Below are 12506 nucleotides of genomic sequence, written 5' to 3'. Positions count from 1 at the left end.
GGGTTTCTTTTATGTCAGACGGATTTGACAGACATTTGATATTTTAGTGTCTTGGGAGTGCTGTGCCTGTTGGGGCGTTCACTTTTTCTTGGATTTCTAATTGGCTCTCATCCCTTTTATTTGGCTACATGTTGAATTTTAGTTCTGCAACACCATTAAATCTGTTTGTGATGTGAAAGACATATCTTTGCTAATTAGACTACAAATGATAGCGGAACTTTGAAGAAGGTGAGAAATTGGGAGGTGGTGGGTTAATTATTATCTAAGAAAAAATTTTATTGTGAGGATAATCTTAAAGTATTCCCAGATGTCAGATTTTCCACTTGCTGGCTCCATTTCTAAAGTCAAAAGGATTGGAGACGGCTTTTTATTTCTCTTTCTCACTGATTACGTTTTATGTTTTAATGTTTTTTAAATCTCTGTTTTTATTTTAATTATGTAAAGCACTTTGAAATGCCTTGCTGCTGAAATGTGCTATACAAATAAAATTTGATTGATTTCAGACAATCAAGTTTATTTGTGTAGCATATTTCAGCAACAATGCAGTTCAGAGATTTGCATCATAAAATCACAAATATATATATTATATACAACATAATCTACAATTGAGAAAACCAGTAACAAACATTACATTTTGATGAGTGTCATCATCAATACACATCAAACATGTCGGTCAATTTTCACTGAAGACAAATATTCTCCTCTGATGCGCGACCAAATGGACAACAACCCAGGAAGCTGTACGGTTCATCGCTTTCATTTTGAAATCCGACACGCAAAAATGAAGCAGTCACGTTACCCAGATAATGCAGGCCTCTTTTGTTGCCTGTCACGTGGTTTTCAGCAAGATGACGCAAGCCTCGAAGCGGGGCTTCATCGGACATGCCCCCTTTTTACTCGGTACGAGCCTCGAAGCCTGGATTCACATAGCCCATCACTAGCTATCAGTGATTAGCCTTAGCCTTTGCTTCACTGTGCTGCTTGCTCATTGTGGACTGTTTGAGCTAATAATTCATCATTAAATCACCATTCACCTTCATCTCCTGGGCTCAGCTGCGTTCATTCTCACCGCCACACCCTCGCTTCATGACATCACCTCTAAAGACTGTGTGTAATGGCAATATCTGATTCATGTAATTATTATTGTCAGTCTTTGTTTTATTTCATAATTGTGAATATTTGTACTATATCCATTCACTCGTCCTGGATAAGCTTGTAGCAATAGTCATTAACTGTCGGTAACACAATAAAACCACTGGGATAAAGTTTGTTTTGGTCTGTGACCTGCAAAGATGGCACCGAGCGACTGCACCTAAACGCCCCACAACATCTGATGCAGTGACGTTGGTTCCAAAGCTCTATTGGCCAATAGTAGACGTAGAAGCAATCCTTCATGAAGCTCTCCTCATTAACATAACAATGCAGCAGAAAAACGGCAAGAAAAAAAGGGAGAAGCAAAAAAAGCCAAAGCAAAATATGTATTTTTCTTGACAAAAACCCATGTTTAGGGGAAATAAAAAATAATCTATATACATTACTTGACGGAAACTCGTGTAAGAAAAAGGAAATATGTATTTCTGCTTTAATTATGTCTGTTTTGGTCCTCCATAGTAGATTACCCATGTGGTTAATAACATATACTTCTATTGCTTTCCTTCTGTTTCAGATAACACAGACATCTGTACCCTTGTTATTTCCTCTTGAAAAAAGTATCTAAACTACATACTTGGAATTGGGCTTCTCCTTTTGACCAAGGCCTCTTCAGTTGACAATCTGAAATGTGTGCATGTTAGGGGCCACAGTGTCAGAGATTTAATACCAGAATACCTTTGATATTCTTTATTCTTTTATAAATGTTCACCAGGATGAAAAATTTAATCAAAATCAACTAAAAGTAACATAACTTAAGATTATTCAGATTTTTACAATATAACGTCATACTAATATAATTAAAGTAGAAAATAAGAGTTAATGATTGCTGTATAAAGTCTCATAAGAAGAAAACACATGAAGCATCTTAATTAATGAAATCAATGTAGTTTACTAGATAATTCTATTCAGAAGCTCAGCTCTTCTCTACATAATAGGGAGAAATTTTGTTTCTCAACTAAATTTAGAAATGATTATGACAAAAAAGCTCCATAAAGAAAGCTGATGTCTGAGCAGTGAAGAAATGACAACAATGAACTCTCATCAACAATGACGGATACTAAAAAAACTGAAGCTAAAATATATATTTTAATCAACTGGACCTCATAACTGCTGACTATTCAGGTTTAACAAACTCTGCAGAGGATCCATCAGAAAGTCTAATCCCAGCATACAGAGGCTGAGTGAATCTGGTCTGGACTCTGTGGAGGAGAGTCATGGTTTTAGAGACGCTGTAGAAAGACAGAATACCTGCTCTGTGGTCCAGAAACACTCCTATTCTGGAGGAAACTGGACCTGGTACTGGAGTTTCAACTCTGTCATGCCAGAATTTGTAACCATTTGTGTCACATCGCAGTGACCAAGATTGGTCATTGAATCCAAATAAACATCCATCTGATTTTCCTGCTCTGCTGATGTTCTTGCTTGAAACTGCGATATTAACTCCTCCTCCACAACCATCAGTCCCTCCTGCTTTCCACTCCACCTCCCAGTAACATTGTCCATTCAGAATCATTTCACTCAGCACTTGATAAAAAACAGTAAATCTGTCTGGATGATCAGGATAAGACTGTTGTTGGTTTGTTAGTGTTACTTTTCTGTTCCCCTCAGATAATAACAGAAATATGCTTGCTGTGTTTGGATCCAGAGTGATCCCTTGTAAACACCTTAATAACTCAGTTCTGGTCTCTGGTTCTGACAGTAAATCATCCACTTCATTGACCTTAAGTGAAATGTTTCTCCATGTGTCTCTAAGGACGTCCTGTAGTTTGTCTCTGAGCTCTGACACAGCTGCTGTCACATCTGTAAAGTATCTCAGAGGACGGATCTTGATGCTGGATGAGTGTGTCGACTCCCTGAGTGCTGGCAGTGAGGGGTAGTTGAGGAGAAACTGGTTGTGATCCTCTGTGTGTGAGAGCTGCTCCAGCTCAGCGTCTTTCCTCTTCAGCTCAGTGATCTCCTGCTCCAGCTTCTCCTGAACATCTTTGACTCGACTCACTTCAGTTTCCTGCTGGGATCTGATCTGCTGCTTCACCTCAGAGCTTCTTTCCTGGAGGAGACGGATCAGCTCAGTGAAGATCTTCTCACTGTCCTCCACTGCTTTATCAGCAGAGACATTGATGGCCTCCACCTCCTGTTGAAACAAATTCACAACTTCCTCTCGGTCCTGGATTCTCTGCTGGATTTGTTGTCGACTCTCCTGGAGCTCCTTCTGCTTCTCAGCCCTTTCTGTTGCTGCTGGGACTGTTTCATGGTCTTGATGTTCTTCCATATTGCAGAGGTAACAGATACACTGCTGATCAGTACGACAGAAGATCTTCATCACCTCATCATGACGAGAGCAGAAATTCTCCTGGAGCTTCTTGGACGGATCCACCAGTTTGTGCTTTTTAAAATTGGGAGAATCATAGTGAGGTTGGAGGTGATCCTCACAATAAGAAACCAAACAGACCAGACAGGATTTGACAGCTTTCCTTTTCCTTCCAGTGCATGAATCACAGGCTGCATCTTGAGGTCCAGCGTAGTAGTTATCTTGATGATCTCTTCTTTGCTCCATTTCTGGTCTCAGTAACATCGACTGTGTGAGTTTCTCTTCTGTAGAACAGAAACCTGTTTCAGCTAAGGTGCAAATATCCGGTTACTAAAGGGAGTGTCTTTGTTTCCACCCATTATGACGCTTGTAAACCAGAGGAAGAGAGAACAAGGAAGAACTTTGAACTGACTGTTGCCTGTTAATCCAGTCCTGCTCATCTCAGGTTGACAAGCCCCATATTTTATTCCTTGTTAGAAACTATTCAAATATAGCTATAAAAGTCACACATGCAAATCCTGCAAATGAAGACAACATATTATGAATCAGAAATTGTTTCTGGGTTTATCATGTTATTATCCCTCATATAGAAACATCCACACTTACTGGCACCCCAAGTTAGAGTATGGAAAAAGCTTTAAAATAAGTTAATGTTTTATTTTAGGAGCATAATCTCACACTAACATTTAGAATAATTCAATCTTATATTCAGTACATTTTTTAATCTAATCTTCAAAATGGGAAAGACAAAAAACATAATTAAAGAGAGACTGCAACTTGCAGCTGCCTAGCGCTCCAGCCATGTCTAAATCCAACATATCATTTAGTCTCCAGCTTATATGATCCTAGTGTTGTTTCACCAGCAAAGTGGTCCACAAACAGCCTGACCTGTTTAGTAAATCTGTTTGGTCAGGTTTTTTGATCAGTTTTTTTGGCTTTCTTTTTATTTTCAATTAAAGTGGCAGTGCATTAAAAATCACTATCAAAATCCTGAGTTTTTGAGCATGTTTAAGGGGCATGGACAAATGGCAAACTTGGCGTACTCACTAAGGCAAACAAAACACTGTCTTTCACACACAATGGCCTTGTAGCACCAAACTAGGTAGGAGTCATCTAGGTTTCATGTCTGACAAGCCTATGTCTTCATATTCTGACGTCGTATAAGCTCATAAAACATAAAAACAATGCTATCAGATGACAGACTCACTAGGCAACCAAGTCTGTAGATTCTAAGAATAGTATCAATTTGCCTCTCCTTGGGCTGCCAACTTAACGTGATGGAGGGGTTTGAGTGTCCCAATGATCCTAGGAGCTATGCTGTCTGGGGCTTTATGCCCCTGGTAGGGTCACTCACGGCAGACGGGTCCTAGGTGAGGAACCAGACGAAACGCAGCCGGAAGACCCCTGTGATGGAGACGAACATTAGACTTGGTTTTCCCTCGCCCGGACGCGGGTCACCGGGGCCCCACTCTGGAGCCAGGCCTGGAGGTGAGGCACGATGGCGAGTGCCTGGTGGCCGGGCTTTTACCCACCGAGCCCGGCCAGGCTCAGCCCGAAGAGGAGACATGGGTCCCCCTTCCAACGGGCTCACACCACCTGTAGGAGGGGCCAAAGGGGTTGGGTGCACTGTGTTATGGGCGGCAGCCGAGGGAGGGGACCCTGGCTGTCTGATCCTCGGCTGCAGAAGCTGGCTCTTGGGACGTGGAATGTCACCTCTCTGGTGGGGAAGGAACTGGAGCTAGTGTGCGAGGCTGAGAGGTTCCAGCAAGAAATAGTCAGCCTCACCTCAACGCATGGCTCTGGTTCTGGAACCAGTCTCCTTGAGAGGGGCTGGACATACATCCACTCTGGAGTTGCCCATGGTGAGAGGTGCCAGGCAGGAGTGGGTATGCTAATTGCCCCCCATCTCGGTGCCTGCACGTTGGGGTTTACCCCGGTGAACAAGAGGGTAGCCTCCCTCCACCTACAGGTGGGGGGATGGGTTCTGACTGTTGTCTGTGCTTACTGGCCGAACAGCAGTTCAGATTACCCACCCTTCTTGGAGTCCTTAGAGGGGGTACTGGAGAGTGCCCCTCCTGGGGACTCCCTTGTTCTACTGGGGTACTTCAATGTTCATGTGGACAATGACAGTGAGACCTGGAGGGGCGTGGTTGGGAGGAATGGCCCCCCCGATCTGAACTCGAGTGGTGTTCTGTTGTTGGACTTCTGTGCTCGTTATGGATTGTCCATCACGAACACCATGTTCAGGCATAAAGGTCTCCACATGTGCACTTGGCACCAGGACACCCTAGGCCGCAGTTCAATGATCGATTTTGTCATCGTTTCATCAGATCTGCGGCACTCGGGTGAAGAGAGGTGCGGAGCTGTCCACTTACCACTACCTGGTGTTGAGTTGGCTCCGGTGGTGGGGGAGGAAGCCGGTCAGACCTGGCAGGCCCAAACATGTAGTGAGGGTCTGCTGGGAACGTCTGGCAGAGTCTCCTGTGAGATGGAGCTTTAACTCCCGTCTCCGGCAGAACTTCGTACATGTTCCGGGGGAGGTAGGGGACATTGAGTCTGAGTGGACCATGTTCCGTGCCTCCATTGCCGAGGCAGCTTATCGGAGTTGTGGCCACAAGGTTGTTGGTGCCTGTCGCGGTGGCAACCCTCGAACCCGTTTGTGGACACCTTCGGTGAGGGATGCAGTCAAGCTGAAGAAGGAGTCCTTTTTGGCCTGTGGGACTCCAGAAGCAGCCGATGGGTATCGGCGGGCGAAGTGGCATGCAGCTCGGGTGGTCGCTGAGGCAAAAACTCGGGCGTGGGAGGAGTTTGGAGAGGCCATGGAGAAAGACTTCCGTACGGCTTCGAGGCGATTCTAGTCCACCATCCGGCGTCTCAGGAGGGGGAAGCAGTGCAGCACCAACACTGTTTATGGTGCAGATGGTGTGCTGCTGACCTCAACTCGGGACGTTGTGGACCGGTGGGCGGAATACTTCGAAGACCTCCTCAATCCCACCAACAGGCTCAGCTTCCTTCTGTTGAGGAAGCTGAGGCTGGGGACTCTGGGTTGGGCTCTCCAATTTCTGGGGAAGAGGTCGCCCAGGTGGTCAAAAAGCTCCTCAGTGGCAGGGCCCTGGGGGTGGATGAGATCCGCCCGGAGTTGCTTAAGGCTCTGGATGTTGTAAGGTTGTGTTGGCTCGCACGACTCTGCAGTATCGCATGGACATCGGGGGCAGTTCCCCTGGATTGGCAGACTGGGGTGGTGGTCCCCCTGTTTAAAAAGGGGGACCGGAGGGTGTGCTCCAATTACAGAGGGGTCATACTCTTAAGCCTCCCTGGTAAGGTCTATTCAGAGGTCCTGGAGAGGAGGGTCTGTCGGATAGTCGAACCTCGGATTCAGGAAGAGCAGTGTGGTTTTCATCCTGGTCGTGGAACACTGGACCAGCTCTACACCCTCAGCAGGGTCCTGGAGGGTGCATGGGAGTTCGCCCAACTGGTCTACATGTGTTTTGTGGACTTGGAGAAGGCGTTCGACCGAGTCCCTCGGGGGGCATTGTGAGGGGTCCTCCGGGAGTATGGGGTACCGGGCCCTTTGATACGGGCTGTCAGGTCCCTGTATAACCAGTGTCAGAGTCTGGTCTGCATTGCCGGCAGTAAGTCGAGCTCGTTTCCAGTGAGAGTTGGACTCTGCCAAGGCTGCCCTTTGTCACCGATTCTGTTCATTACTTTCATGGACAGAATTTCTAGGCACAGCCAAGGTGTTGAGGGGATCCGTTTTGGTGGCCTTAGGATCACATCTCTGCTTTTTGTGGATGATGTGGTCCTATTGGCTTCATCAAGCCGTGATCTGCAGCTCTCGCTAGAGCAGTTCGCGGCCGAGTGTGAAGCAGCTGGGATGAGGATCAGTGCCTCCAAATCCGAGGCCATGGTCTTGAGTCGGAAGAGGGTAGAGTGCCTTCTCCGGGTCAGGGGGGTCGTCCTGCCTCAAGTGGAGGAGTTTAAGTATCTGGGGATCTTGTTCACGAATGAGGGAAGATGGGAGCGGGAGATCGGCAGGCGGATCGGTGCAGTTTCTGAAGTGAAACAGGTGCTGTACCAGTCCGTCGTGGTTAAGAGAGAGCTGTGTCAAAAAGCGAAGTTCTCGATTTACCGGTCGATCTACGTTCCCACCCTCATCTATGGTCATGAGCTTTGGGTCATGACTGAAAGAAGGAGATCCCAGATACAAGTGGCCGAAATGGGTTTCCTCAGCAGGGTGGCTGGGCTCTCCCTTAGAGAGAGAAGCTCAGTCATCCAGGAGGGACTCAAAGTAGAGCCACTGCTCTTCCATGCCGAGAGGAGCCAGTTGAGGTGCCTCAGGCATCTGGTCAGGATGCCTCGTGGACGCCTCCCTGGTGAGGTGTTCCGGGCACGTCCCACCGGGAGGAGGCCTCGGGGAAGACCCAGGACACGCTGGAGGTACTATGTCTCTCGGCTGGCCTGGGAACGCCTTGGGGTTCCCCCGGAGGAGCTGGAAGAAGTGGCTGGGGAGAGGGAAGTCTGGGCTTCCCTTGTGAAGCTGCTGCCCCCGAGACCCGACCCCGGATAAGCAGAAGAAAATGGATGGATGGATGGATGGATGAATGAATCAGTTTGTGTGTTGGTATGAAGACACCGACACAGCATGCCATAACCACAGCGGAGATGATGAGGAAGTCAAACTGCGAAGTGGAGGCAGGGGTTTAAAGAAATAGAGTTTGGGGAAACAGAAAGTGGGCCCGCAAAAATAAAAGTCCCTGACTACTTGAAGGTTACATCTTGGTATGCTTAAGGATTCAGAGTTCCTTTCAGTGGAGGGCCCAGCTCCTTAAAAACAACCCCACACCATAATCTCCCCTCCACCAAACATTACACTTGGCACAATTCAGTCAGAGAAGTACTGTTCTCCTGGCAACCGCCAAACCCAGACTGATCCATTAGATTGCCAGATGGAGAAGAGTGATTTGTCACTCCAGAGAATGTGCCTCCACTGCTCTAGAGTCTAGTGGCAGAGTGCTTTTCATCACTGTAGCCAAGGCTTTGCACTTGGTGACATATGGCTTGGACGTAGCTGGTCACCATGGAAACCCATTCCATGAAGCTTTTTGTCTCTGAGCTAATCTGAAGGCCACATGAAGTTTGGAGGACTGTAGTGATCGACTCTGCTGAAAGTTGCTGACCTCTTCGCACGATGCACTTCAGCATCCGCTGACCCCGCTCCATCAGTTTGCGTGGTCAACCAGTTTGTGGCTGAGTTCCTGTCGTTCCAAAGCATTTCCATTGTCTTAAAATACAGCTGACAGTTGACTGTGAAATAGTTAGGAGCGAGGAAATGTACTATACTACATACTATAATACAATAATTCCATGGCCCCAGGTGTATCGGAACATCTGATTCTGATGATTTGGATAGGTGAGCAAATACTTTTAACAATATAGTGTAGTTCATTTTCTAAGGTGAATTGTTTGGGTTTGGTGGGTAATGTTGATTTGTAATTTGGTTTGAATGAGAAATGTGCGCTATTGATTGCGTTTACCGGTGTCTGAATTACAAACAGGTTTATATATATATATATATATAATTACTGCTTCATGTTTGCCAATAAATAAATAGTAAATATAAAATTGACTTAAAAAGTACTATCTTTGCTCATTTGTGTTTTTATATAATTGTTTGCTGGAGACAAGATTAAATAATTAGAACCTGCTTAATGTCAAATTTATTTTATTCAGATTTTTTACATCACATTGGTTTAATCATTGAAGTAGAAAATAAACACACCATTTATGCCCCTGGTAGGTTTTTATAAAGTCTCATATGGAAAAAAAACTCATAATGGATTATTTTAATGAATATAATTACTGAAAAACTCCATTCAGAACCTCAGCTCTTCTTTACATAATAAACAGGAGGGAATTTCTAGCTCAAACTAGAAATGAATGGACCACTTTGCGTGAATATCTTTGTGGAGATATTTTTGACAGGTTACAAATAACATGTTTTCATTGTTTTATCACTTTGCAGGTTCTTGACAATACCATGTGCTTCAGTTTCATCATTCTTGCTCCTGGAGGCTCTCTGAGCTGTGATGTACAAAACTTGTTAAAACATTTTAATAACAAAATAATGACCGATGTGCAGATTAGCGATAATAGTTTCCATGAGCTCATCATTAAATGAACAAAAACTGACCTGACAAAGCTAAGAGTGTGAATGCAGTTATTTTAGGTGACTTAAATTCATCCTTAGCAATGATAACCCCCATGACTGAAAAGAAATAGGAAAATGCAGCACCCAAACAAACTCCAACATCAACAAAACAAACAAGATGACAAAGTAGCTCCATAAAGACAGCTGATTTCTGAACAGTGACAAAATTCCAACAATGATGAAATCTAAAGAAAGAAACTAAGATACACATTTTAATCAACTGGACCTCAGATCACTGCTGACAATTTAGGTTTAACAAATTCAGCAGAGGCTCCATACTTGACAGGTCCAACCCCAGCATGTAGCGGCTGAGTGAATCTGGTCTGGACTCTGTGGAGGAGAGTCATGGTACCAGAGACGCTGTAGAAACACAGAATACCTGCTCTGTGGTCCAGGTACACTCCTATTCTGGAGGAAACTGGACCTGGTATTGGAGTGTTAATGTTGTTATGATAAAATATGTAACTGTCTGTATCGCAATATAATGCCCAAGATTTGTCATTGAATCCAAGTCCTCCTTGTCTGCTGATGTTCTTGTATGAAACTGCTACAACAACTCCACCTCTCCTCTCCACCTCCCAGTAACAACGTCCAGTCAGACTCTCTCTACTCAGAACCTGAGAATAATCGGTGAACCTGCCTGGATGATCAGAAAAATGCTGTTGTTTGACTTTCTTTACTTTTCTGTTCCCCTGAGACAAAAACAGAAATTTGTTTGCCGTGCTTGGATCCAGAGTGATTTCTCTTGAGTATTTGAAGAATCCAGCTCTATTCTCTGGTTCTGACAGTAAAACATCTACCTTAGTGACTTTCAGTTCGATGTTTGTCCATGCGTCTCTCAGGACGTCCTGTAGTTTGTCCCTGAGCTCTGACACAGCTGCTGTCACATCTGTAAAGTATCTCAGAGGACGGATGTTGATGCTGGATGAGTGAGTCGACTCCCTGAGTGCTGGCAGTGAGGGGTAGTTGAGGAGAAACTGGGTGTGATCCTCTGTGTGTGAGAGCTGCTCCAGCTCAGCGTCTTTCCTCTTCAGCTCAGTGATCTCCTGCTCCAGCTTCTCCTGAACATCTTTGACTCGACTCACTTCAGTTTCCTGCTGGGATCTGATCTGCTGCTTCACCTCAGAGCTTCTTTTCTGGAGGAGACGGATCAGCTCAGTGAAGATCTCCTCACTGTCCTCCACTGCTTTATCAGCAGAGACATTGATGGCCTCCACCTCCTGTTGAAGCAGCTTCACATCTTTCTCTTGGTCCTGGATTCTCTGATGGATTTGTTGTCGACTCTCCTGGAGCTTCTTCTGCTTCTCATCTCTTTCTGCTGCAGCTGGGACTGTTTCATGGCCTTTATGTTCATCCATAGTGCAGAGATAACAGATACACTGCTGATCAGTACGACAGAAGATCTTCATCACCTCATCATGACGAGAGCAGATGTTATCCTGGAGCTTCTTGGACGGATCCACCAGTTTGTGCTTTTTAAAATTGGGAGAATCATAGTGAGGTTGGAGGTGATCCTCACAATAAGAAACCAAACAGACCAGACAGGATTTGACAGCTTTCCTTTTCCTTCCAGTGCATGAATCACAGGCTGCATCTTGAGGTCCAGCGTAGTAGTTATCTTGATGATCTCTTCTTTGCTCCATTTCTGGTCTCAGTAACATCGACTGTGTGAGTTTCTCTTCTGTAGAACAGAAACCTGTTTCAGCTAAGGTGCAAATATCCGGTTACTAAAGGGAGTGTCTTTGTTTCCACCCATTATGACGCTTGTAAACCAGAGGAAGAGAGAACAAGGAAGAACTTTGAACTGACTGTTGCCTGTTAATCCAGTCCTGCTCATCTCAGGTTGACAAGCCCCATATTTTATTCCTTGTTAGAAACTATTCAAATATAGCTATAAAAGTCACACATGCAAATCCTGCAAATGAAGACAACATATTATGAATCAGAAATTGTTTCTGGGTTTATCATGTTATTATCCCTCATATAGAAACATCCACACTTACTGGCACCCCAAGTTAGAGTATGGAAAAAGCTTTAAAATAAGTTAATGTTTTATTTTAGGAGCATAATCTCACACTAACATTTAGAATAATTCAATCTTTAAATTCAGTACATTTTTTAATCTAATCTTCAAAATGGGAAAGACAAAAAACATAATTAAAGAGAGACTTTGTCAATCATCTGTCAGGGAATGATCACAAGAATATATCTGCATATCAAAGTTTTCTCATGTACAATGCCTGGAACTGAGACAAAAGGCGCTTTGCCACTAGCTTGCCTCTAACTGGTTCGGTTCAATCCGCCTTGGCCAGATCCGTTTTCCATTAGCAAATCTGGAGGAGCTCAGCTCGGCTGTTCTCAGATTATCGTACCTACTTCAAAGGCAGTATTTGCAGCACTGAGCAGAGTACGACACCAAAACCATTTGACAGTTGACTGCATTCATTGATTGGATTTGCAGTTTTACATCACTGAAAACTGCAAACAACATTTAGCCGTGGACCACAGATATGCCGTGCTGCTCAGTATACTTTGAACTGTCTTGTTGCTGAAAATGTGAGTTTATAGGAGTTTAATTACAAGTTTAATCAGCGCCAGTAATGCATGCACAAATGTTTGAGGCAGAATGACTATGAATTTGCAGCGCTGCTATCAGCTCGTTTCTCTGAAATACAGTCAGCAATAAAGAAGAGAAAAATCGTGAAGCTGTGGTCAGCTTTCTGACAGAGCTACTGTTTCACGCTGACAATGTGAAACATCAGAACTACATAATATTAACTTGTGATGTGAATTTTATTTTTCATTTGGTTTGAAAAATAATAAAGTTTATGCTTGGCT

General features: G+C 44.4%; 2 protein-coding genes and 1 long non-coding RNA gene across 3 annotated transcripts; 1 reads left to right on the top strand and 2 right to left on the bottom strand.

Annotated features, from left to right (window-relative positions):
* Positions 1-2140: 2140 nt before the first annotated feature.
* On the bottom strand, positions 2141-3706 carry LOC103133087 (tripartite motif-containing protein 16-like). The gene has a single exon (XM_007544850.2). The coding sequence runs from the start codon at positions 3704-3706 to the stop codon at positions 2267-2269; it is 1440 nt and encodes a 479-aa protein (XP_007544912.1). The 3' UTR covers positions 2141-2266.
* A 1350-nt stretch (positions 3707-5056) lies between these two features.
* On the top strand, positions 5057-6023 carry LOC107835383 (uncharacterized). Its single transcript, XR_001661206.1, has 3 exons — positions 5057-5234; positions 5341-5346; positions 6005-6023. It is a non-coding gene; the product is annotated as an uncharacterized LOC107835383 (long non-coding RNA).
* A 3661-nt stretch (positions 6024-9684) lies between these two features.
* LOC103133086 (tripartite motif-containing protein 16-like) lies at positions 9685-11172 on the bottom strand. Its single transcript, XM_007544849.2, has one exon. The coding sequence runs from the start codon at positions 11075-11077 to the stop codon at positions 9896-9898; it is 1182 nt and encodes a 393-aa protein (XP_007544911.2). The 5' UTR covers positions 11078-11172; the 3' UTR covers positions 9685-9895.
* Between the last annotated feature and the right edge of the window lie 1334 nt (positions 11173-12506).

Source organism: Poecilia formosa, unplaced genomic scaffold (assembly GCF_000485575.1).
Source record: "Poecilia formosa unplaced genomic scaffold, Poecilia_formosa-5.1.2 Scaffold2241, whole genome shotgun sequence".
NCBI lineage: Eukaryota > Metazoa > Chordata > Actinopteri > Cyprinodontiformes > Poeciliidae > Poecilia > Poecilia formosa.
The sequence above is the reverse complement of the archived record's forward strand: the minus strand, read 5'-3'. Positions and strand labels throughout refer to the sequence as shown.